The 26,869-nt window shown below is 47.4% G+C and overlaps 1 protein-coding gene across 1 annotated transcript in view; it reads left to right on the forward strand.

Annotated features, from left to right (window-relative positions):
- NRXN3 (neurexin 3) overlaps positions 1-26,869 on the forward strand; it is a 748,840-nt gene that overhangs the window by 47,171 nt on the left and 674,800 nt on the right. Inside the window, exon 3 of the mRNA XM_082275286.1 lies at positions 24,302-24,319. Coding sequence (XP_082131412.1) covers positions 24,302-24,319 — 18 coding nt within the window. The remainder of the gene's footprint in view (positions 1-24,301; positions 24,320-26,869) is intronic.

Consider the following 26,869-nt stretch of genomic DNA (forward strand, 5'->3'; position numbering starts at 1 on the left):
TTTTTAGAGTCATATGTCAAAGTTGCATGCTGGGAAATAGGCATCCAGAAAACTCAATGGTAACGCACTGGAAATGCATCAAAAACATAGGAAATGATTCAAAAATGCACCTGCATTACATTTTTGGTGTGTAAGTATTTATTTTTTTTATTCATATGTCAAAGTTGCATGTTGGGAAATAGACACCTAGAAAACGCAACAGAAACACGCTGAAAATGTATCAAAAACGTATCGAAAACAATAAAAAAATGCACCTGCATTGTGTTTTTGGTGTGTTTTTTTTTTTTTTTGGAGTCATATGCCAAAGTGCATGCTGGGAATTAGGCACCCAGAAATCGCAATGGTAACGTGCAGGAAATGCATCAAAAACCTATTGAAAACGGTTCAAAAATGCACCTGCATTGCGTTTTTGGTGCGTTTTTATTTATTTTTTTTATTTTTTATTCATATGTCAAAGTTGCATGGTAGGAAATAGACACCTAAAAAACGCAACCGAAACGCGCTGGAAATGTATCAAAAACATATCGAAAACAATAAAAAAAAATGCACCTGCATTGTGTTTTTGGTTTCTTTTTTTTTTTTGGAGTCATATGCCAAAGTGCATGCTGGGAAATAGGCACCCAGAAATGGTAACGTGCTGGAAATGCATCAAAAACCTATTGAAAACGGTTCAAAAATGCACCTGCATTGCGTTTTTGATGCTTTTTTTTTTTTTTTTTTTTGAGTCACATGTCCAAGTTGCATGCTGGGAAAGCACCCAGAAAACGCAACGAAAACAGTTTTTGATGGGTTTTTTCAGCAGAGCAGTGTGATTTATGGGGGTCCCTGCACTTTGCACTCATTACATTGAAAGGATTTCCGTGATGGTGGAAATGCAGGCCAACCGCTGAAAGTCGAATTCTGTTTTCCATTACAAATCCATAAAAACGCATTAAAACACATCTCAAGGTACGCGTTAGGATGCACATAAGCACATCATGATTCCCATTAGTATGTGTGCTGACATTCATTACAAATTGCATTGCAAACCTGCAACAACGCACAATAAGGCTACATTCATTCTTTTGCATGTTGGGAATGCATGCAAAATCGCCTCCATTGGTGACACTCAGAGAAATTATTAATTAATTTTTATTAACACAACACGGGTGCGCGTTTTTGCTGCATTTACAATGCATTTCAATGGGGAGGTGTGGTTTGCCAAAAACTGTCAATTTCGGTTTTGGACAAGTGCATCCTGAATTTTCGGTTTTAGCACCAAAATTTTCATTTTGGTGCACCATTATTGGTAACCTCGCCATGAGTACCATGCGTTTTGATGTGTGTCGTGATTTTAAAAAAAGGTCATTCATTTTTTTGTGTGCGATTTTTCACGTGTAGGGCAGCCTAGTGAAATAAATGGGCTGCCCTAAACATGACGCACAACATTGCACAAAAGCACGCACTCACCATCGCACCAGCATAGGTGTGGACAGAGCCCGAGGCTGCCTTCACACTTAAGCGTCTTTGGTAGTTTTTAAGTTTGTTTTTTTTTTGTTTTTTTTGTACAGCCATTTTTGAGTGTTTTTGAACATTTCTTGTTTTAATTATTTTTATTCAATGGAAAGCTAGGGTAAACAGAATGGTCTGGTCTTATCTGCCTATGCAGATAAGGGGGTGTCTGTAGATAAAAACAAACTATGCAACTCTGACTAAAGTTGAATAAGGCCTTTGCTATAGGTATAGGCAAGTCACATATCTTATGAAGCCTGACTGGAATACTCCTAGGACATTGCTAAGTGAGGCCTAGTCATCACTGCTCCTTCCCACCATCACAGGAGTGAGCTCTTTCTCTGATTCAAACCCCCTCACATGCTCTTTCTCTCCCCTGATGCAGTAGCTCTGAGCTGTGATGGTGGAGGTAAGCAGTGATGACTAGGCCTCACTTAGCAACGTCCTGGGATTACTTGGCAACGTCCTGGGATTACTTGGCAACGTCCTGGGAGTACTTGGCAACGTCCGGGGAGTACTTGGCAACGTCTGGGGAGTACTTGGGAATGTCCTGGGAGTACTTGGCAACGTCCTGGGAGTACTTGGCAAGGTCCTGGGAGTACTTGGGAATGTCCTGGGAGTACTTGGCAACGTCCGGGGAGTACTTGGCAACGTCCTGGGAGTACTAGGGAACGTCCTGGGAGTACTAGGGAACGTTCTGGGAGTACTAGGGAACGTCCTGGGAGTACTTGGGAACGTCCTGGGAGTACTAGGGAACGTCCTGGGAGTACTAGGGAACGTCCTGGGAGTACTAGGGAACGTCCTGGGAGTACTTGGGAACGTCCTGGGAGTACTTAGGAATGTCCTGGGAGTACTTAGGAATGTCCTGGGAGTACTTAGGAATGTCCTGGGAGTACTTGGGAACGTCCTGGGAGTACTTGGGAATGTCCTGGGAGTACTTGGGAACGTCCTGGGAGTACTTGGGAATGTCCTGGGAGTACTTAGGAATGTCCTGGGAGTACTTAGGAATGTCCTGGGAGTACTTAGGAATGTCCTGGGAGTACTTAGGAACGTCCTGGGAGTACTTGGGAACGTCCTGGGAGTACTTGGGAACGTCCTGGGAGTACTTAGTAATGTCCTGGGAGTACTTAGGAACATCCTGGGAGTACTTGGGAATGTCCTGGGAGCAGTGGTGTATTTTTTGGTTTTGTGCTGCCCTAGGCAAGACTAAAATTGGGTGCCCCCCCCCTCCTATGTAACTTTGCCCCACTCCTGTTTTAACAGATGTGACTCCCTCCAAAATTGAAGGACTACAAGTCCCAGCATGAACCCCTGACATCTCTCGAGAGGGGAGAGGGGGTGAGGGAGGGAGAGAGAGAGAGGGGGTGATAGAGAGAGGGGGGGATAAGAGAGAGAGAGAGAGAGAGAGAGAGAGAGAGAGAGGAATGAGAGAGAGAAGGGGGGGGTGAAAGAGAGGGGGGGGGGTGAGAGAGAGAGGGGGGGTGGGGGAGTGAGAGAGAGAGAGGGGGGGATCAAAGAGAGTGAGAGAGAGAGGGAGGATGAGAGAGAGGGGGGGTGAGATATAGAAAAGAGATGGGGAGGGGGGATAGAGAGAGAGAGAATATGAGAAAGGGGGGTGAGAGAGAAAGAGAGAGGTGAGAGAGAGAGAGAGAGAGAGAGAGGGAGGAGGGAGAGAGAGGGGGTGGGTGAGAGGAGATGAGTGAGAGAGAGAGAGGGGGGGTGAGAGAGGTGGCTCTAGCAACCAGTGTCCAATAGAATCTCAGGTGAAGGGAGGGGCGGCTTTTTTGCTGCCCCCCTGCAAAGTGCCACCCTAGGCCTGGGCATTGTTGGCCTAGGCCAAAATACAGCACTGCCTGGGAGTACTTAGCAACGTCCTAGGAGTACTTAGCAACGTCCTAGGTGTACGTGGCAACGTCCTGGGAGTACTTGGCAACGTCCTGGGAGTACTTGGCAACGTCCTGGGAGTACTTGGCAACGTCCTGGGAGTACTTGGCAACGTCCTGGGAGTACTTGGCAATGTCCTGGGAGTACTTGGCAATGTCCTGGGAGTACTTGGCAATGTCCTGGGAGTACTTGGCAACGTCCTGGGAGTACTTGGCAACGTCCTGGGAGTACTTGGCAACGTCCTGGGAATATTCAAGTCAGAAATCATAAGGTTTGTGAATGACCTACACCTATCGCAAAAGCCTTATTCATCTTTAGTCAGAGTTGCACAGTTTGTTTTCATCTCCAGACTCCCCTTACCTGCATAGACAGTTTTATGGTAAAGGTGAATTATCCATATGAAGCTCGGGTACTTAATTGAGCTACAAGTGACACAACACTCAGAATGAGTGTAAATGAATGGGGCCTAAGCCCGCGTTTACACTAGTGCAACTTATCATGCGATTTGACAGATCACGTCAAACCCTATTGTTGGCAATGGAACTGTTTATATCAGTTGGATGCTGACTTTGCGCTGCCACACTGATTTGAAAAAGTGCTGGTTACCGATGATTGGTCTGGGTCTAGAACTGTCTTTGACAGCTCGGGCTCTAAGCTGGGAAGGAAACAGCAGCCACCCAGTTACACATATGTGTGGCATGCGGCCACCCTTTTACCACCGCACATATGGGCTACATGCCAGCAACAGGTTATATGGACTGATTAGGTAGATACTAGCAGTATACAGTTGGTGGAGAAGCACAGATCAGAGTATATACACAGCAGGGTCCCCTGTCCTACACAGACATAACAATCGGGGTCTGGCCACCACATTGGATGGCAGTTGCCTTATGCCCATCTCCTCATGTGTTTGTCTTCTGGACCCATAACACCACCAGCGAACCATGAGGCCACATGCACACTTGGCGATTTGGAATTGCAGACAGAATCACCGCAATTCCAAATTGCATAGCAATCGGTGAAAAACATGCGTTTCGGTAACATTTGTTCTAAACAGTACCTTGATTTCTCGCCGATTGGCATGCGTCAGAATGGTGCAAAATGCAACTTTAAAAATGGCATGAAGCTTGTTGCCCAAAAAGGTGCAGGAGCTTCTTTCAGGTGACAAATGCGCATAGGGCAGCCCATTGACATGAATATGTGATGCGCAGAATCACGCAAAACCCTCCCACACAAAATGGCAACATGAGTGTGAATGAAGCCTAAGATATTTGTATGTTTTGTTATTTTCTACGTTTTTATTCATTATTCTTCGGGGCCCATGTACAAGTGCGCCATCGCCCTGTGTTCAATGTGCGTTATGGAACGCATTTATGTGCATTGTGTTATGGCAGCATGTGCATTATGGATGGGCTGCCAACAGATTGAAAAACACGAATTACCCCTTTTATAAAAGCGGACAATGCCACAGATATGTGGTGCGCTGCAGCGCAGTGCGTTTTTCATGGGCCTCTCCTGTACAATGAATTAGGGGGTCATTCACACTGAACGGCACCACAATGTACCACACTTAGAACGGTGCATTGCTCTGCATTCTGACAATGTGCGTCAACGCATGCTTTTTAGCATGCATGACACACAAGTTGTTGAACACCGTCCTATACCTGACACAAGCTGCTCTTTAACCACTTAAGGACCGGTGGGATTTGCCCCCTTAATGACCAGGCCATTTTTTGCAATTCGGCACTGCGTTACTTTAACTGACAATTGCGTGGTTTTGCGACGCTGTACCCTAATAAAATTGATGTCCTTTTTTTCCCCACAAGTAGAGATTTCTTTTTGTGGTATTTGATCAGCTCTGCGATTTTTTTTTTTTTTTTTTTTTTTTTTTTTTGCGCTATAAACAAAAAAAGAGCAACAATTCTAAAAAAAACTAACAAAAAACAATATTTCTCTTACGTCCTCCGACAGTCGCCGCCTCTTCATATTCGTCACATATGGGGTATTAGACTTTGCTCCGAAGGAGTAGCTAGGCAACAGAATATGTTAACAATAAAGCTTTTAACATATCCCACCCTCAAGGGGTGGTCCCCTCAGTCAATACCCTCCTACTTCCTGCAACCATATCTCAGTTTTAATGTCTAGCTTGTCAGGAGTGGCTGGCTCTCTCTGTGCTGGGACTTTCTGTCCCAGACTCTTTCTTCTTTTTAAAATTTTGTTTGAGTTTTTCTCTCTACCTTTACTTAGCTGTTATTTTGTCAGCGTTAGTTAGTTCTTCGGATGAAGAGGATCATGCGGACTGGGTCTCGGGCTGATCCCCCTGGTCGCAGGTCGTGGGTCAGTGGCTTCCCAGTCTGCCATCGAGCGTTCAGCCAGGTAACGCTCCTGGCACAGTGAACGACCCATCCCTGTTCGGTGCAGGGATGATTGGTGAGGTGGCTACCTCACTGGACGCTGTGCGGTTTCTTAACCCCCCTTGTGTGCGTTTTGAATGCGACTCTCCCTGCCTCATGTGCAGCGGCTTGTTCGCCTGTGCGGGTCCCCCACTCCATGTGAGGTAAGTGTATTTATGTGGGGACCTGTCTGTCTGGGGGGGTGTCAGTCTGGGACTGTGTAACCTGCCTCTATTCACACTGCTTGTCTCCCTATCTCTCGGCTGCATGCTGTGGGCTGCAAGGGGGGGGGGGGAGCTGTATGACACTGTGTGTGTCAGACTGGTCAGTGTGAGAAGCTGTGTGCTGTGGGGCATGTTTTTTTGGCATGTTTGGGCATATACAGCGACATGTATTCTGATATTGGAATGTAATGTGTGTTTTAATGCACTGTGGAGCGGCGGTTTCGGCGCCAAACGACGCCATTTTGCCTACACTCGCTCCGGCCGCATGGTTTACATGCATGGCGGCCATTTTCTTGTAGCCTCCATAGGCTTACATAGAGCGCCCTGGCAGCATCACTTCCTCTTTCCAGGAACACCGATCGAGGCAGCAGCAGCGGCGAGGGTCTCCTCAGGTTTTATCCTTCTGTTCTTGCTATCCATTGCCTGTGTTCAGTTTGCATATTCCCTGTGGGGGTCTCATTGTGCTTGAGTGTGGTGCGGTGGGCTGCGCTTGCCGCGCTTGCTTAAAAGGGGCAGTTAACCCTTGGTTGTCTGGCATTACAGGGGCAATGGATTCTCAGGAGGGCAAATTTCCTACAGTATTGGTGGAAAGCCAGGGGACCGCTGTTTCCCCCCCAGGGGGGGATTTAGCCACTATTGTGGCTGGCCTTGCTGCTCAGGTGCAAATGCTGGTGGCTGCTCAATCTACTAAAAGGCCCAGAGTTGCTCTTTCCTCTGATTCTGAGGGTGAAGGTGATGGGGCTGTTATGGCAGGGGCCTCCTTATCGGGGTCCCGCTCCTCTCTTGATCTAGTGGGGTCTGAGGTGGAGGCTGAAGTTGAGGGGGTTGATAATTCTCCCCCTGGCTCGCCTGAAGAGCTTGCAATCATGGATGAGTTGATTGCTTCCATTAAGCAAACGCTGCGTTTGCAGGACGAAGTGTGTCCCCCCGCTGCCTTGGCGGCTTATGGGACGCAGAGGAAACGCAGGACGCCGCAGGTTTTTCCCTGCAATGATGATTTTCAGCGCGCTGTTAAGGATCAATGGCGCAATCTGCGCAAACCTTTTGCAGTAGATTCAAGCTGCGTTATCCTTTTTCGCCTTCCACTGATGAAAGGTGGTGTGTGCCTCCACCAGTGGATCATGCAATTGCGGTTTTGAACAAAGCCACTGCGATTCCTGCAGAGGATTCCCCTGTTTTCCGTGATGCCACAGATAGGAGACTGGAGTCTCTTGCCCGTCATACTTATTCTGTTACGGGTTCTATGCTTAAGGCTCTGTTTGCTTCTCTCATGGCGGCCCAGGCGATCGCAAGTTGGACGCAGATGCTTAGGCGCGTCCTAGTGGCCGACTCGGCCTCGCCGGCGACCCTGGATATGGTGGATCAAATCCACCAGGGTGTCATGTATCTGTGTGATGCGGACCTGGACCTGATTCCGTTGGCTGCACGTGTGCACAGCGTGGCGGTGTTGTCTCGCCGCCTGGTTTGGTTAAAATGTTGGTCGGTGGACCAATCTTCACGTAAGACCTTAGCCAATCTGCCTTATGATGGGTCTCGCCTTTTTGGGGAGTCCCTGGATGTGTTGATTAAGGGGATCACCGGGGGTAAGAGCACTCTCTTGCCCCATTTCCCCAAGGCTAAGGGGGCTTCTGGGAAGAAGCATGCTAATTTTCGGCCCCCTCAGGGGTCCTTTCGTGCCTTTCGGCCGCACTACAAGGGCAAACCGTTCAAAGGTCAAGGCTCTCAGAAGAAGCCCTGGTCTGGTAAACAGAAGTCCGGCCAATCCGGACCTGCAGCCCATAACAGTTCGGCCTGAAGGGGCGCCCTCACCCAGTTTTGGGGTGGGGGGACGCTTGCTCGGTTTTCTTCAGCCCTGGTTGGCCCGTGTGCGGGACAGATGGGTTCAGGAAATCGTTCGATCTGGTTACAAGATCGAGTTTCTCTCTCGGCCGGAGAGCAGATTTTTTCCCTCAAATCTTCAACTGTCTCCAGAGCGCTTGCGGGACCTGCACCTGGCGGTGCGGGACCTGAGGGCTCAGGGAGTGGTGGTTCCGGTGCCTCATCGGGACAGGTTTCGGGGGTTTTATTCCAATCTGTTCACCGTGCCCAGAAAGGAGGGCAAGGTTCGTCCGATTCTGGACTTGAAGGCTCTGAACCGCTCTGTGCGGGTTCGCAAGTTCCGCATGGAATCCCTGCGGTCGGTGGTGGCTGCCCTGGTTCCGGGGGAATTCATGGCCTCCATCGATTTGAAGGATGCGTACCTTCACATCCCCATATTCGAGGGTCATCAGAGATACCTTCGATTTGCCATTGCGGAGGATCACTACCAGTTCGTGGCGTTGCCCTTTGGTCTCGGCTCCGCGGGTCTTCACCAAGGTGCTTGCACCGGTTCTGGCATTATTGAGGGCCCAGGGCGTTTCTGTCCTGGGGTATCTGGACGACATTCTGGTTCGGTCTGCGACCAGCCAGGGTCTGGAGAAGGACCTGTCTGTCACGATGCAAACTCTGCAGGAGTTTGGTTGGACGATAAATTTTCCAAAGTCGACACTGAGTCCGTCGGTTCGTCTCCCCTATCTGGGAATGATTCTGGACTCGGTGCAGGCGAAGGTCTTCCTGCCGGAAGACAAACTCAGGACTCTCCAGGAGGAAGTCAGGTCCCTCAGGGACGTTCCGAACTCGTCTCTGCGGACGTGTATGAGATGTCTGGGATTGATGGTCTCGGCCTTCGAGGCGATTCCTTTCGCCCAGTTTCACACGCGGGGTCTCCAAGCGGAGATCCTGTCCAGGTGGGACGGGCGACCTCAATCTCTGGATCTTCAAATCTCGTTGAGTCATCGCACCAGAGGAAACCTTCTGTGGTGGCTCCAGTCCCCGTTGGTGTCCGGGGGCAAGTCGTTTCGTCCGATCTCGTGGACGGTAATCACCACGGATGCCAGCCTGTCGGGCTGGGGTGGAGTTCTGGGCGTTCTGTCCGCCCAGGGGACTTGGTCGGAGGGGGAGTCTTCCCTTCCGATCAACATTCTGGAATTGCGTGCGATAAGTCTCTGTCTTCATCGCTGGACGGACCGGCTGCAGGGTTGCCCGGTTCGGGTGCAGACGGACAATGCCACGGCGGTGGCCTACATCAACCACCAAGGGGGCACCAGGAGTGCCCGAGCGGCTCGAGAAGTGGCCGACATTCTGTCTTGGGCCGAGACTCATGTCCCGGCGATAACGGCGGTTCACATTCCGGGAGTGGAGAACTGGCAGGCGGACTATCTGAGTCGCCAGACCCTGGATCAGGGGGAATGGTCTCTCCACCCGGCTGTCTTCCAGATGTTGTGCGCGAAGTGGGGTCTTCCAGATGTGGACCTGTTCGCGTCTCGTCTCAACAACAAGGTGAAGAGGTTCGTGGCAAGGACGCGCGACCCTCGGGCAGACGCGTCGGACGCGTTAGTGGCCCCGTGGCATCAGTACAGGCTGATGTACGCGTTTCCACCGATTCAGTTGCTGTCCAGGTTCCTTCGCAGGTTACACTCGGAACGCAACACGGTGATTCTTGTGGCACCGGACTGGCCTCACCGGTCCTGGTACGCAGACCTCGTGAATCTGGCGGTCGACGCCCCGTGGCGTCTACCTCTTCGAGACGATCTACTGTCTCAAGGACCGATATACCATCCTGCTTTACAGTCGCTGGCTTTGACGGCCTGGCTGTTGAGACCGAGGTCCTGAAGGAGAGGGGTCTCTCTCCGGAGGTCGTTCATACTTTAATCAACGCGAGGAAGTCTTCCTCAGGGAAGGTTTATTACCGTACTTGGAAGGCCTATTTTGCCTGGTGTGAGTCCAGGGGGTTTTCACCCCGCACGTACTCGGTGTCCCGTGTGCTGTCTTTCCTTCAAACGGGTGTTGATCAGCGTTTGGCGCTGGCTACGATAAAGGGTCAGGTGTCTGCTCTGGCCGTTCTGTTTCAACGTCCCGTGGCTTCCAACCCATTGGTTGGCACCTTTGTTCAGGGTGTGCGGCATTTGGTTCCCCCTAGGCGGGATCCTCTGCCCCCTTGGGACTTGAATCTCGTTCTATCTGTGTTACAACGTGCTCCTTTTGAACAGATCAGGGAGATCTCGTTGTCTATGTTGTCCAAAAAGGTCGCCTTTTTGGTGGCGATCACTTCGGCTCGCAGAGTGTCGGAGCTGGCGGCTTTGTCCTGCAAGTCTCCGTACCTGGTTATTCATTTGGATAAGGTGGTCTTGCGACCTAATCCTTCTTTTCTTCCGAAACGAGTTTCGGAATTCCATCTTAATGAGGATATTGTCTTGCCTTCGTTGTGCACGAAGCCTAAACATCCAAAGGAGGTGAGATTGCACTCTCTGGATGTTGTTCGGGCGATAAGGGTTTACCTTAAATCGACTGAGTCTTTTCGAAAGACGGACTCCTTGTTTGTTCTTCCAGAGGGTCCTCGGAAGGGCATGGCGGCTTCGGCCTCTACCATCGCCAAATGGATCAGGCAGACCATTGAACAGGCCTATGCTTTGCAGGGGAAGGTTCCCCCTGTGCCTGTGAAGGCGCACTCTACTAGATCTCTGAGTACGTCTTGGGCCTGTCGTCATGGGGCTTCTGTAGCCCAGGTGTGTAAGGCGGCGACCTGGTCGACCGTGCACACTTTCACAAAATTCTACAAAGTAGATGTTCAGGCGTCGGCGGATGCTTCCTTTGGCCGCAAGGTTCTTAGTGCGGCTGTTCCCTAGGGTCCCTTGTTGGGGACTCCTGGCTGTTGGGATAAGTTTTATATCCCCTGGTTTTTTGTCTTTTCCTGGGTTGTTGCTCCTGTTGAGCACTTGTTTTTTGCTGTTGCCCAGCTGGTTTCCTTCCTTTGGTAAGGTTCCTTTCCTTGATGCGGAAACTGCGTTGCCTTTAGGCGCGGATGCGTTTCCCACCCCTCATGTTTGCACTGCTTTGGGACGTCCCCATATGTGACGAATATGAAGAGGCGGCGACTGTCGGAGGACGTAAGAGAAAACGGAATTTTTGTAAAATCTTACCTGTAAAATTCCTTTCTCTGAGTCCTCCGACAGTCGCCGCCCCCGCCCCTCTTTTGGGGTTTGATTGTATACTCTACTGCTATTCCACTAAAACTGAGATATGGTTGCAGGAAGTAGGAGGGTATTGACTGAGGGGACCACCCCTTGAGGGTGGGATATGTTAAAAGCTTTATTGTTAACATATTCTGTTGCCTAGCTACTCCTTCGGAGCAAAGTCTAATACCCCATATGTGACGAATATGAAGAGGCGGCGACTGTCGGAGGACTCAGAGAAAGGAATTTTACAGGTAAGATTTTACAAAAATTCAGTTTTTTCGCTTTCTGCTATAAAACATTCCCAATAAAATAAATGTAAAAATCTAATTTTTTCATCCATTTATGCCAATTTGTTTTCTGCTACATATTTTTGATAAAAAAAACCCAATAAGCGTGTTTTGATTGGTTTGTACAAATGTGATCGTGTCTACATACTAGGGGAAAGATTTATGTCGTTTTCATTTATTTATTCACTAGTAATGGCGGCGATCAGCGTTTTTTAGCGAGACTGCGACATTGCGGTGGACAGATCGGACCCCTAACTGACATTTTTTGACACTTTTGGGGAGACCAGTGACATTACTGCAGTAATCAGTGCTAAAAATATGCACTTTTACTGTAATAATGACACTGGCAGGGAAGGGGTTAACCCAGGGGCGATCAAAGTGTGAGCCTAGGGGGTGTTTTCTAACTGTATGGGGGAGGGACTTGTGAAATCAACATAGAGAGCTGTGATCCTATATAGGAGGAACACAGGAGCTCTGTAATCATTCCAGAGAAAACGGTCTGCTGTGTTTACAACAGCTGACCGCCGTTCTCTCTTCATGGGGAGCGATCGTGGGTGCCCAGTGGCAATCGCGGCCGCCGGGCCCGTGAAATGACTTCTCCGCTGCCTAATGGGGGGTAGGCGCGTGCCCCCAGGAGCGCTTCCGCTAACCGCCTTACAGATACGGCGGTTCGCGCTGCCGATCCAGCCTGCCACAGTATATCGGCAAGTGGTTAGTAAGGGTACATTTTATATCCACGATCCCCAGATAATGAGAACGATTGTGCTTGGATAATGTAATTTTTCCGCAGAAATCTGATTGCGGAAGGGCCCCTCTGTATTCAGGAGACGCTCAGCGTGCCGGGCAGGCCGGGGTTAATCGTGGCCTTTTCGTAGCCGGGCGGCGCTGTGGGAATTCGCATTAGAAGTGGTTACATTTGATAAAAGATCAGACTGGCGGGTAAATCCGGAGAGGCCGGCGGTTAATTTGCTCGGCTCCTAATAACACGGGGAGGTAAATATTTAATACACAGGTGACGCTCTGGCCTTTTATTCAGGTTTCCAGCCGTGTTACATGATACACCCTGACACCGGGAAGAGCTCCGCACACTGCTCCAGGGGGGCCACACCGCTCTCTACTAGGGGCCCAGGGGGGGAACAGTGAAGACCAAATATAAATTAAAAAAAACTGAACTTGTGTAAATAAAATAAAAAAGCGGAACAGATATAATGTAACTGATCTGAGCTCAGTGACAGCCAAGAAAAATGTTTACATTCATATATATATATATATATCTGTATACACAGTATCTCACAAAAGTGAGTACACCCCTCACATTTTTGTAAATATTTTATTATAACTTTTCATGTGACAACACTGAAGAAATGACACATTGCTACAATGTAAAGTAGTGAGTGTACAGCTTGTATAACAGTGTAAATTTGCTGTCCCCTCAAAATAACTCAACACACAGCCATTAATGTCTAAGCCGCTGGCAACAAAAGTGAGTACACCCCTAAGTGAAAATGTCCAAATTGGGCCCAAAGTGTCAATATTTTGTGTGACCACCATTATTTTCCAGCACTGCCTTAACCCTTTTGGGCTTGGAGTTTACCAGAGCTTCACAGGTTGTCACTGGATTTCTCTTCCACTCCTCCATGGTGGCATCACAGAGCTGGTGGATGTTAGAGACCTTGCGCTCCTCCACCTTCCGTTTGATGATGCCCCACAGATGCTCAATAGGGTTTAGGTCTGGAGAAATGCTTGGCCAGTCCATCACCTTTACTCTGAGCCTCTTTAGCAAGGCAGTGGTCGTCTTGGAGGTGTGTTTGGGGTCATTATCATGTTGAAATACTGACCTGCAGCCCAGTCTCCGAAGGGAGGGGCTCATGCTCTGCTTCAGTATGTCACAGTACACGTTGGCATTCATGGTTCCCTCAATGAACTGTAGCTCCCCAGTGCCAGCAGCACTCATGCAGCCCCAGACCATGACACTCCCACCACCATGCTTGACTGTAGGCAAGACACACTTGTCTTTGTACTCCTCCTCTGGTTGCCGCCACACACGCCTGACACCATCTGAACCAAATATGTTTATCTTGGTCTCATCAGACCACAGGGCATGGTTCCAGTAATCCATGTCCTTAGTCTGCTTGTCTTCAGCAGACTGTTTGCGGCCTTTCTTGTGCATCATCTTTAGAAGAGGCTTCCTTCTGGGATGACAGCCATGCAGACCAATTTAATGCAGTGTGCGGCGTATGGTCTGAGCACTGACAGGCTGAACCCCCACCCTTTCAACCTCTGCAGCAATGCTGGCAGCACTCATACATCTATTTCCCAAAGATGACCTCTGGATATGACGCTGAGCACGTGCACTAAACTTCTTTGGTCGACCATGGTGAGGCCTGTTCTGAGTGGAACCTGTCCTGTTATACCGCTGTATGGTCTTGGCCACCGTGCTGCAGCTCAGTTTCAGGGTCTTGGCAATCTTCTTATAGCCTAGGCCATCTTTATGTAGAGCAGCAATTCTTTTTTATATCCTCAGAGAGTTCTTTGCCATGAGGTGCTATGTTGAACTTCCAGTGACCAGTATGAGAGAGCGAGAACGATAACACCAAATTTAACACACCTGCTCCCCATTCACACCTGAGACCTTGTAACACTAACGAGTCACATGACACCGGGGAGGGAAAATGGCTTAATGGGCCCCATTTGGACATTTTTCACTTAGGGGTGTACTCACCTTTGTTGCCAGTTATTTAGACATTAATGGCTGTGTGTTGAGTTATTTTGAGGGGACAGCAAATTTACACTGTTATACAAGCTGTACACTCACTACTTTACATTGTAGCAAAGTGTCATTTCTTCAGTGTTGTCACATGAAAACATATAATATATTTACAAAAATGTGAGGGGTGTACTTATTTTTGTGAGGTACTGTATATATAATTCATATACAGCATTTCATTGTTTGCTGTCCCCTGATGGTACCAAGACACCCCTTATTTCTACTATTGGGTTTTATTGGATGATTTAAATATGTGGTTGGTTAAGCTCACCACACAATTTATATATCCTAAGCCCAAGCTGCCTGCCCACCATTATGCAGGAGAAACACAAACAAAGACAGTAGTCCTCGCTAGAGTAATATAAAGCAGAAACATTGGACTGTCTCCAAAGTACTTCATTTTCTCATAACCACAGAGGGGTGTAAGGCTTACAATCTGATTTGTATTCTGATCTTTCTTTCTCCTTCTCTCGCTTCTTCTTTCTCTTTCCCACCCCGACCCCCCCCCCCCCCCGTCTTTCTTTAGCTCTCTCTCTTCCGTTCTTTTTTTTTTCTCCCATTCTTTCTTTTTTTTTTCTCTCTCTCTCTTTCTCTCTCTCCCTTCTATTCCTTTCTCTTTCTTTCTCTATTTCTCCTCCCTTTTTTCTCTCTCTTCCTTTCTCTTCCTTTTTTTCTCCTCCTTTCTCTCTCTTCCTTTCTTTCTCCTTTGCCTTCTCTCTCATCTCCCTTTCTCATCCCTTCTCTCTCTCTTCCTTTATTTCTTTCTCTTTCTCCTTCTCCTCCTCCTTTTCTTTCTCTTTCTCTCTCTCTTTCTCTCTCTCTCTCTCTCTCTCACTCTCTTCCTTTCTATTTCTTACTTTCTCCTCCTTTCTCCTTCTTCTCTCCCTCTTTCTTTCTCTTTCTCTCTCTCTCTCTTTCTCTCTCTCTCTCTCTCTCTCTCTCTCTCTCTCTTTTTCTCCCCCCTCTCTCTCTCTCTTTCTCCCCCCCCTCTCTCTCTCTCTTTCTCCCCCCCCCCTCTCTCTCTCTCTTTCTCCCCCCCCTCTCTCTCTCTCTTTCTTCCCCCCGTCTCTCTCTCTCTCTCTTTCTTCCCCCCGTCTCTCTCTCTCTCTCTTTCTTCCCCCCGTCTCTCTCTCTCTCTCTCTCTCTTTCTTCCCCCCGTCTCTCTCTCTCTCTCTCTTTCTTCCCCCCGTCTCTCTCTCTCTTTCTTTCTCTCTTTCTCTTTTTGTCTTTCCCTCTCTCATTCTTTTTCCCTTTCTGTTTGTCTTTTCATCTCCACTTTCTTTATTTTTTCTTTGGTTCTTTCATTCTTTTTTTTTCCTGTCTTTCTTTCATTCTTTTCTCTTTCTTTCTTTTTTCTTTCTCTCTCCTTCTTTGGTTCTTTCTTCCTTCTTTTTTTTTCTCTTTCTTTCTTTTTTCTCTCTCTTTTTCCTTCTTCTCTTCTTAATATATATATATATATATATATATATATATATATATAAAACTCTATACACTATACAATCTGATTCTCCTGTAGATCTACCAACTATAATGGAAAGACATGTGTGACCTGTACGGTTGGCTATGGTTCAGTAAATCCGAATAGCCAGCACCCCCCCCCCCCCCTTCCTATCAGCGAAGAAGAGGTTACCCCATCCACGTGGTCTCGTGTTTCCTTGCAGTGTTTGCACTGGTGGGTCTGCGTGCGCTGGGCTGGGATCAGATGTCGCAGGAAACAGCGAGGATAAAGCAATGAAAGGCGCACAGATTAAATATTTACTCTCTCTGCCCTCCCTGTGTTGTCTGTCATCCTAAGCGCAAATGATCCCAACAATAACCTGACCGCCAAGGTGCACGGCGCTTACAGGTCACATGACACTTTCTCCATCTTCCCTTCGTCGGGAGAGCGAGGAGGGGACCCTCACCAATTCCAGATGGGGGGGCTTCAGTTCGTTCGTCCTTCCGTCCGTGAATTACATAACCTAATCCCAATACTCATGTCAGTTATTAGTTGATATTCTGAGAGTTGTGGATTTAAAATGTAATAAATAGACGAGTCCCCATTCGATCCCCCTGTAACAATGTTTCAAATGTTTCTTTAAAGCAGTTTAAGCTCCCGTTCACTTTGGAGCGAATCGCATGACCAGTCCCATTCTATTGCCGGCAATAGCAGTGTCCAAATTGATGCGACGCTGACTTTGCGGTGCCGCACCGATTTGAAAAAATATTACCTGAACTACTTTTGGCAATTTCTGGTGCGACTTCAATACACATTTGTGCATGAAGCCGCACAGATATCTTCAGAGTCGCTCCCAAAGTCACGCTGAGATGCAGCTTTGAAATGTTAGCTGAAATCACATGATTCAGTGTGAAAGGGGGCTTAAATCCAAAAGCAAACATTTATAATTTTGCAGTTTACCAATTCTTAGATGTGATGGCTGCATTGGTTTTCTTTTTTAGGTTTTCTCTCTTCTATTTTCATCTGGTGATCCAGCCAGCAAGTCAGTGTTTTTCACAAGAACAAGCTCACTTTCAGATGTATCAGTTACAGAGATGAGACAACCCATTTCCCACTGGCAGGGGTGCTTACAGTGATCAGCATTTTTTTTATGTAAAACCTTTATCCCAAAAGGAAAAATGTTTGCTGTAACTGATTATTTAGCTGGAGTGTGGCTTCAATTTGTTAGTGTATCTAAATCTGCTAGTACATCAAACACTCCCCTCCCCCCAGACTGACAATGCTGCTGTTCAAAGGTGGCCCCTGTTCTTCATCCAGAGTGGAGGCACTCTTAAGTCCCGGTTCACCTTACGAATCCACTGCGGGGTCCTGCATCGCATTCAACTCGCAGGCAGTTCACACTGCCATATGCAAATCGCTGGGGATGTCAATGCAAAGTTAATGACACCCCCAGATCAGTTCGCATATCGCAGTGCGAACTGTCAGTTCGGACATGAATCAGATCTCATAGGTGTGAACTACCATGTGATCCGATTCTGGTGCAGACCCAAAAAAGGGTTCTGGGCATGTTGTGTCCCCGAATGTGATGGAAATTCAGCCATAAAATCTGTATACAATCTGTATGGCTGAATTTGCATTGCATGTGATTTTCAGAGCAGTGCACTCTGAATTATATGCAATGTCTGTTAATCGCACATATGTGAACTGGGACTAACACAGCAGGTGTGCTACTGGGCAGATCACCAAGTGAAAACAGAGGGGAAAAAAGAAAACAAATGCAGCCACCATATCGAATTATTGGTAAGCTGCAAGATATTATATTTTTTGGTTTTGTGTGTAATACTAATTTAGGGTTCTGTTCACGCCATGCAGGTGTGACGGCCGAATGGGCATGCGCACGTCCTGCTCATCCTATTCATTTCAATGGGCTGCCTTACACGCAGAAGAAAACCCTACATTTTTTTTGCAGAATTGTGCTGAACCAAAGCAAGTGTTTTGGGCATGCGTTAATTCTGTTCAGATTTAATTTAGAATTATTATCACCGCTGGTTGTCTGCTAGAGGGCAGCGCGTTGGCAAAATACACAATTTTGTGCACATTCTTGCCAGTGCCATCTTAAGAGCATTAAAGGGTCCCGGGCAATGCAGTGCACTGGGGCCCCGCCTACACAATCACCCATGAGAATAAAAATGCTAATTATTGATAAGGCGATATTTATTGGTACAGCATGGCCAGGCTAATGACGGCTTCCAAGTTCGGCGGCTGGGTCCGGTGAACACACAAAGACGGGAGTCAGACTCTACTGTCCTGTGTGTGCCTGTTCCTGTGGAGGCGGACAGGCTTTCCTTCAGTTGTGGGCTCCCCCTCCACGGCCCAAGTGGCCTGACAGCAGTGCTGGGCCGACAGGCACTTGCCACCTGCTAAGTTCAGCGGTGGGATGCACACATGAATCAGGACTAATGCTTGGCTGGGGCTGGGTCACTGGGCAGGTGGGGCCCCCCAGGAAGGTGGGCCCCCCCGGGCAACTGCCCAGCGTGCCCATTCAGTAAGATGGCCCTGATTCTCGCCATGCAAAAGTGTCAGTATAGCCGACGTTCCATCCTCTGAGCCTTTTTAGCAGCGGCTTTCAAAAATCAGGTGCGACATTCACAAATACAAACTAAGGCCCCTTTCACACATGCTGTCCCTTTGTCCGTTTTTCATCTATCCGTTGACGGATGAAAAAGGGACATCAATGCATCTCTATGGAAAAACGGATGTAAATGGATCATCATCCGTTTACAACCGCATCTGTCCTCATCTGTTTTTTAAAACTGATTAAGGCCCCTTTCACACATACGGTCCGTTCAGTTCATCAGTTCAGTCACGTCAAAATGTATCAGTTTTCCATTCGTTTTTCATCCATTTTTCATCCGTTTTTTTTACATCCACTACCAATGCAAAAACGGATGAAAAACGGACCGTTTGTCCATTTACATCCGTTTTTCGTCCGATCCGTTTTTTTGACAGATGAAAAATCGGGCATTCATTCGTTCCAAAAAATGGACATTGACGGAAGCAGATGTTAACGGATGATCATCAGTTGTCATCCGTTTTTACATAGAGATGCATTGATGTCCCTTTTTCATCCGTCAACGGATGGATGAAAAACGGTCAAAACGGACAGCATGTGTGAAAGGGGCCTTAAGCTCTATTTTTCTTCTGTTAAAAAAACGGATTGGACAAAAATCGGATGTAAACGGACAAATGGTCAGTTTTTCATCCATTTTTGCATTGGTAGTGGATGTAAAAAAAATGGATTTAAAAATGAATGAAAAATGGATGAAAAACTGACGAATACTTCATCCATTTTGACGTGACTGAACTGATGAAATGAACAGTCTTCTGCATGTGTGAAAGGAGCCTTGATGTTGAAAATGCCCACTAAAGGGTTACACTGAACATACAATATACAATATACAAACATAAGAAGTAACTGTCAGAGCCGATTCACACTGAGGCGATCCGACTTGCCGGGGCGACCTGTGAAGTTGCGGTGCACAGCGCGCACCGTGACCTCGGAGCAACATGCACGGACTTCATATCATTGAAGTCAATGCAGGTCGCCCCCAAAGTAGTACAGGACCCTTTTTCTAAGTCGGAACGACTTGTGTCGCTCCTATTAGAACGGGTCCTGTGCTAATCTATGGCAGGCGACCCACGGCGACTTGTCAGGCGACCAAGTCGCCTGACAAGTCGCCCCAGTTTGAACCGGCTCTTAGTGTAATAAATACAGAAGTGCAATGTAGCAAATGTGCAAATAATCAACAGAGATTCAACCATAATGTGCAAGAAAACAAAACGGTTAAAGTGCAAAAACATTTGTGCAAAAATATGCATGCGCAAACTGCACAGGCCCCTGGCAACATTCCGCTTACTGTTCGCAGTGCATTGTGGGGCGGGCTGGACGCCATTGGATCATAGATTTTTTTATAATTTATTTATGAAGTGTGTTCATCATTGCCTGTTTGCACATGCATATTTTTGCACAAATGTTTCTGCACTTTAACCATTTTGTTTTTGTTGCATATTATATGGTTGTATCTTTGTTTGCTTGCACATTTGCTACATTGCGCATCCTTTTTTATTACACTGACAGTTACTTCCTATGTTTTTAGATTATATATTGTATGTTCAGTGTAACCCTTTAGCGGACATTCTCAACATTTACCGTAGTTTAATTTAGCACAGCACTTTTTTCTATTTTTTATTCTATACAACATTGTTGTGTTGCAGTGTCTGCAGCTTGTTTAGATGTTATTGTCGCAGTAATTCTTTATATTTAGTATTCACAATTACAACAGAGCGCACATCAGCGTTGTGCCAGTGAACCCATTTTAATCTGTTGTCACTACTGGTGCACCGAAATGAAAATTTTGGTACTGAAAATTCAGGATGCACTTGGTTGAAACTGAAATTGAAGTTTTTTTTGTTTTTGTTTTTTTTTAATATATTTTTTTATGAAAACTTGTATTATATTCAACTTTTTAATTAATCTCATGAATTTAAATGAATATGAATTTATTGTCGGCCCTTATCGGCACGTTTTGAAGCGGTGTTAAAAATCCTGCATTTTTTGGTGCATATTTGGCAAACCGCACCTCCTCATTTAAATGCATTGAAAACGCAGCAAGAACACATCAACAATGCATCCGTGTTGCGTTTTTGATGCATTTTTTGAGTCCCATGACCTATGAAAACACACCATAAGCAGGCCCATCTTTATTATCAATTGGACCCTGGGCAAACATTTTCTTGGGCCCTCCCGAATCCACCTATCAACTATTTGTGGGCAGTGCAGGCTCAAGGGGCAGCTGCTTAGGGCCCCATAACAATGACTGGGCCAGGGGCAGCTGACCCTTTTGTCCAGCATTAAAGACAGCCCTGACCATAAGCAAGATAAAATCAGGGCAAAATCGCATTGCGTTTTCGGCAGCCATTATCTGCACTTTTTGTTTTTTTTGTTTTTGGGCAATAATTTTCGGCAGCCGAAATTTGGGTGAATCACTAATTGTCACCCATGTAATATGTGCAGTTTCAGATAGGGTGAGCTTTACCGCCCACATGCTGCACATACAGTGGGTACGGAAAGTATTCAGACCCCCTTAAATTTTTCACTCTTTGTTATATTGCAGCCATTTGCTAAAATCATTTAAGTTCATTCTTCTTCCTCATGAATGTACACATAGCACCCCATACTGACAGAAAAAGACAGAATTGTTGACATTGTTGCAGATTTATTAAAAAAGAAAAACTGAAATATCACATGGTCCTAGGTATTCAGACCCTTTGCTGTGACACTCATATATTTAACTCAGGTGCTTTCCATTTCTTCTGATCATCCTTGAGATGGTTCTACACCTTCATTTGAGTCCAGCTGTGTTTGATTATACTGATTGGACTTGATTAGGAAAGCCACACACCTGTCTATATAAGACCTTCCAGATCACAATGCATGTCAGAGCAAATGAGAATCATGAGGTCAAAGGAATTGCCTGAAGAGCTCAGAGACAGAATTGTGGCAAGGCACAGATCTGGCCAAGGTTACAAAAAGATTTCTGCTGCACTTAAGGTTCCTAAGAGCACAGTGGCCTCCATAATCCTCAAATGGAAGACGTTTGGGACGACCAGAACCCTTCCTAGAGCTGGCCGTCCGGCCAAACTGAGCTATCGGGGGAGAAGAGCCTTGGTGAGAGAGGTAAAGAAGAACCCAAAGATTAATGTGGCTGAGCTCCGGAGATGCAGTCAGGAGATGGGAGAAAGTTGTAGAAAGTCAACCATCACTGCAGCCCTCCACCAGTCGGGGCTTTATGGCAGAGTGGCCCGACGGAAGCCTCTCCTCAGTGTAAGACACATGAAAGCCCGCATGGAGTTTGCTAATAAACACCTGAAGGACTCCAAGATGGTGAGAAATAAGATTCTCTGGTCTGATGAGACCAAAATAGAACTTTTTGGCCTTAATTCTAAGCGGTATGTGTGGAGAAAACCAGGCACTGCTCATCACCTGTCCAATACAGTCCCAACAGTGAAGCATGGTGGTGGCAGCATCATGCTGTGGGGGTGTTTTTCAGCTGCATTGACAGGACGACTGGTTGCAATCGAGGGAAAGATGAATGCGGCCAAGTACAGGGATATCCTGGACAAAAACCTTCTCCAGAGTGCTCTGGACCTCAGACTGGGCCGAAGGTTTACCTTCCAACAAGACAATGACCCTAAGCACACAGCTAAAATAACGAAGGAGTGGCTTCACAACAACTCTGTGACTGTTCTTGAATGGCCCAGCCAGAGCCCTGACTTAAACCCAATTGAGCATCTCTGGAGAGACCTAAAAATGGCTGTCCACCAACGTTTACCATCCAACCTGACAGAACTGGAGAGGATCTGCAAGGAGGAATGGCAGAGGATCCCCAAATCCAGGTGTGAAAGACTTGTTGCATCTTTCCCAAAAAGACTCCTGGCTGTATTAGATCAAAAGGGGGCTTCTACTAAATACTGAGCAAAGGGTCTGAATACTTAGGACCATGTGATATTTCAGTTTTTCTTTTTTAATAAATCTGCAACAATGTCAACAATTCTGTGTTTTTCTGTCAGTATGGGGTGCTATGTGTACATTCATGAGGAAGAAGAATGAACTTAAATGATTTTAGCAAATGGCTGCAATATAACAAAGAGTGAAAAATTTAAGGGGGTCTGAATACTTTCCGTACCCACTGTATGTGTTCAAAGGCAGCAGGGGTTTCCGTGCCCACTGCACGCTCTCAGCTCACTGACCAAGCTGTCAAAGACCGATCCCGGACTCAAGTAATGATCAGGAGCTGTCAGGACCGGCTCCTGATCATGTGACCACTGTGACAGTCAATGACTGTGGTCCCATGATCAAGCAGGCCTTCCCACCCCACAGGAGGTTAAAGGGATGGCAGGCCTGGGAAAGAAGGGGTTAATAGGCAGGATCTGTTGGGGGTTTCATTGACTCCATCCAATGGGAAGGAAGAATAGGACACAGCATATTAACCCCTGCACTGCCAGGTGCACAGACCCAGGTGAGGGTTCTGGGTGGGATTTCTGGTTCTGATCCAGTGGAATTGATTATTGTGGGGTATATATATATATATATATATATATGTATGTGTGTGTGTATCTAGAACCAGAGGCAGGGGGTGTGTTGATCCTCTGTATCATGATTGGTTGTATTGTGAAGTTTGCTGTATGGAAGGAATATTATGAATGGAAATGCACAAAGCGGTACAGTGTCCAATCCTGCCTGTTACCAGTTACTGCACTGCTCAAGCCGTCAGAACCATGAACCTATAGAGGGAGGAATGTGGAGGCCGATATCACTGACTTCTTAAGGGAATGCCAATTGTTTGGCTGATATGCTGATCCAATGGATGTAAAGTCTTACTAAACCCACAACAGAAAAATCAGTCTGTAAATGCAGTAAAGCATGCTTGTTATACTCACTGTGGAACCTAATGGGTTAATCCTCCGCATTTTTAAAAAAAGGCTATTTGACCCTGTCTTCTCTGATCCTCCCCTTCGTCCACAGTCCCCAATCCATCTCCTGATAAAACAGAGCCTTGGAGGCACTCTGCACATGCTCAGTTTGGTGTGTATTGATGGGGAGGATTTTTTTTTTTCTTGGGAAGGTGCATGAGATCAGCACAGGGCCAATCGGCACTGTCCAGACAGAGGGTCAGGAGTCCTGCAGCCTCATAGGACAATCAGAAATCAGATTAGAATGAAAACTCCTCCTACAAGCTTTAACCAGACTCTGATTGAAGTCACAAGACTGCTATATACTGCTGATGAGAAGGTATTTAGCAGTTTTATATTTACTAAAATATTTACATTTCCATCTTCTGTGAACTGTGTGAGACCAGATATAGTGACTGCAGGCTCCTGGGGAGAGCAGATATAGTGAATGCAGGCTCCTGGGGAGACCAGATATAGTGAATGCAGGCTCCTGGGGAGACCAGATATAGTGAATGCAGACTCCTGGGGAGACCAGATATAGTGACTGCAGGCTCCTGGGGAGACCAGATATAGGGAATGCAGGCTCCTGGGGAGACCAGATATAGTGAATGCAGGCTCCTGGGGAGACCAGATATAGGGAATGCAGGCTCCTGGGGAGACCAGATATAGTGAATGCAGGCTCCTGGGGAGACCAGATATAGTGACTGCAGGCTTCTGGGTTTAATAACACTTTAATGTCTTTGAATCAGCATGTCAGCCAAATGACTAGCATTTCCAATAGAGGCCTCCAAATTCCCTCTTTCTTCAATTGCTAAAACTTAGAACACCTTTGAGTATTGAAGCAAGAGGGTTTACCTCATAGCCAGGCAACTGACTAAAGAGTGCTCAGCAGGTGTTTCTTCTTACAGGCACTGTCTGGTGATATCAAGGTGTCAAGGGGGGTTGGAAGGGTTTATTTAGGCCATGGACGGGGAGGAAAGTCCAAGGAATCCTTCTAGTGTGTTGTTTGTTCTTAAATATCATGAATATTTTCTAACAAATATTATTCCAGGTGTGTGACGATCTGCTCCCCAGCGGACAGATGCTTCGGATTGACTCCCCTAGCCATGCACAGTGCCTGTCACTTGCATGAGGGGCATGGTGAGGGGCCGTGGAACGCCCATTTGTGATTGCATGTGTAGCCCACTCCATGCAATGTTGGTCACGTGTGCTCAGAGTTTGACTCTCTTTTTCTTTTTTCTCTTTCCTTCCTCTCTGCTCATGCCAACTTAGATGCCAATGACCTGCCAGGTGAGTCCCCAGCTCATCCAGTTGAGATTGTAGACTTTACCAGCAGAGATTTCAGGGAGGGGCGTGCACAGGGGCAGGCATACTCGTTTTCATTCACCTTCAATCCTTTTTCTGGTGTAGAGTCAGGAAGGAATTGGCAGAGCCATCCGTCATCTTTTTACCTGCTTGCCCACATGGAGACTTGTTATTTTCATTGGTTTTCCTGCTTTAGAATTCCAAGTATTTCTATCTGTACATAGTTGCATTGATCTAGCTTGGACCAACATAACTATGCATATACCATACTTGTGGGATTCCTCTACATCAGCCTTTCTAAATCTTATTACTCCAAGGGAACTCCTAAAAAAAAAATTTCAGGTCTCGGGGGAACCCTTACTAAAACTATTTTATCAGGTGTCAGTGGGGAAAGGGTCTCTTGTTCAAAGTCAATAGGAAGAATGCAACTCTTACAGATAGCTTAAAAGATAATTGGTTCATTCCACTTGCTTTGCCAGGTAGCATTGGCCCTTGAATTATGCAGACATCATGAGATGGGAGGTCTATCAAGGCTCAAGGAACCCTTCGCAACCTCTGGAGAAACCCTATGGTTTCGAAGAACACTGGTTGAGAATGGCTCCCCAAGATGTTGGAAATCGCTGTAGTAGACACAGCTATCCCAGTAATTTGCACCAGCTTCCAGATCCTGTGCCGATTAACTGCCCTGAGGTGTTATGAGCACAGGTGGTCCCCGTTTGGCATGGGTGCAATTCAGAGATCAATTTGCTCAATATATGCAAAGAGTTCTCTGGAAGAGGTGTAGAATGCGGGCAGCCATGTTCAAACTAAGAACACTTTGCATGCATTGAGAAAATACAGAGCATTCTCCGAATGACAGTCTCCTACCCTGACCACATACACTAGCATGGAGGGGCATTTAGAGGCATAAAAAAAAAAAGTAAAACAGGAGTTTTTGAGGCCTTAAAGAATAACCTTTTCTTTTTCGTTCATTGACGGACAAAGCTCCTGATCTTCTTAACCAAAGGGTTGTTCTGCCCCCTACAGAAGTAGGACACTAGGCAGAAAAAAAGTCTGGGCAGTCCCAGGGGGTAATTATACTCCCCCTCTCTGCTATAGGCACTCAGTTTTTTTCTGCCTAGTCAGGAGTAAGGACCTAGTCCCTTGCTGGGATCTCTGGTCCTGGCAAATTTTTTCTTTCTAGTTATATTTTTTCTCCTGGTTTTTTTAATGTGAGATCTACAATCACACAGACCTCAGCACACAGGTCGGCCACGACATAGCCCCACCAAACGAGGGCTGGCCTGCGAGGTAAATGCTTTGCAAGGTCGCAAACGACTGGGTCTCAGGCCGAGTCGCAGCGTTCCCCCTGGCCGACAGCCCCCCCCCATTTCAATGACAAAGTGGTTCTGTCTGGAGCGGTGCCCGTCTGGTTTCTGGTTGGTGAGTAGCTGTCCCCCCCTCTGCCCCTGCAGGGTTTTGGGGTGGACTTGGCCCCTCCGTTGGATGGTCGAACCCCCCCGGGTTCCCCTCCTTTCCTTCAGTCACTCCCCCTTCATCTGTCCCCCCTCCTACCCCCCCCCTACTTATACTGGTGCTGTGTGGGTGGTCTGGTCCACCTCCTGGTGATGGAGGCAGGGAGGTGCGCCGCCAGTGACCGGACGATTGGCTGTGTGGGGGGGCTGTACGTGGTACGGGCTCCTGCCAGGGCCTCCCAACCTGCCTGGGCCTGAGCCTGTCCTTGAGGCCTAGATATCTCTTCTGGGTCCCTGGGAGCCTCATGGTGCCGCACGGGGCCACCATTTTGTTGTAGTCTTGTGTTGCAATGCACAGCAGCCTTGTTTGTGTAGTCCAGGGGCCATTTTGCGGTGGTTTTCCATTGAAAACAGTGGCGGCCATGACTGTGGAGCCTTCTGGGTGACCTTTTCAGCAGTGGGAGCCCCTCCTCATCCCCTGGTGCTGATTCCTGTATCCTTTCATTTCCTGATCACCGCTCGTGCAGTGCAGATTCTCCTGGTCACTGCCTGCCCTGGTTTCTGTGGGATGGTGAGTCTGGTGGGATCCTCTCCCTCTCTGCTGAGGATCGATTGGTGCTCTGAGACTGGCAACCGGTGGTGCTGCCAGAGCAGTGGGGGCTGTCCCTTAACAGTGTTTTACACTTTTTTGTGGGGTACCCCTAATGACTCATGGAGTCTTTGGAGCACATTTTCCCACCTGATTCCCTCTCTTAGGCTGCAGGGCCCTCCGGGTCCCAACCATCCATCGATGCACAGAGTCCTTTGTGTCCCCCGGTGGAGGTGGCTTTTGGGCAACGGGCTGGCAAAAAGCATCAGGGTCGACTGACAAGGGATCAAAGCCTTTCAGGGCCTCCTCTGGAGGATCCAAGGAAACTTGATCTGGCAAGTCAAGAGCGGGCTTCTCCAGACCTGCGAACAAGGCCCTTTCAGCATGAAGGTGCACCCTCACTTCAACTATCTGGGGTGTGGGGACGTCTTTGCTGATTTCTGGACCCGTGGACTTCCCTGGTACAAGATAAGTGGATCCACAAAGTCATAC

Source organism: Pelophylax lessonae (assembly GCF_965119305.1).
Source record: "Pelophylax lessonae genome assembly, chromosome: 13".
Lineage (NCBI taxonomy): Eukaryota > Metazoa > Chordata > Amphibia > Anura > Ranidae > Pelophylax > Pelophylax lessonae.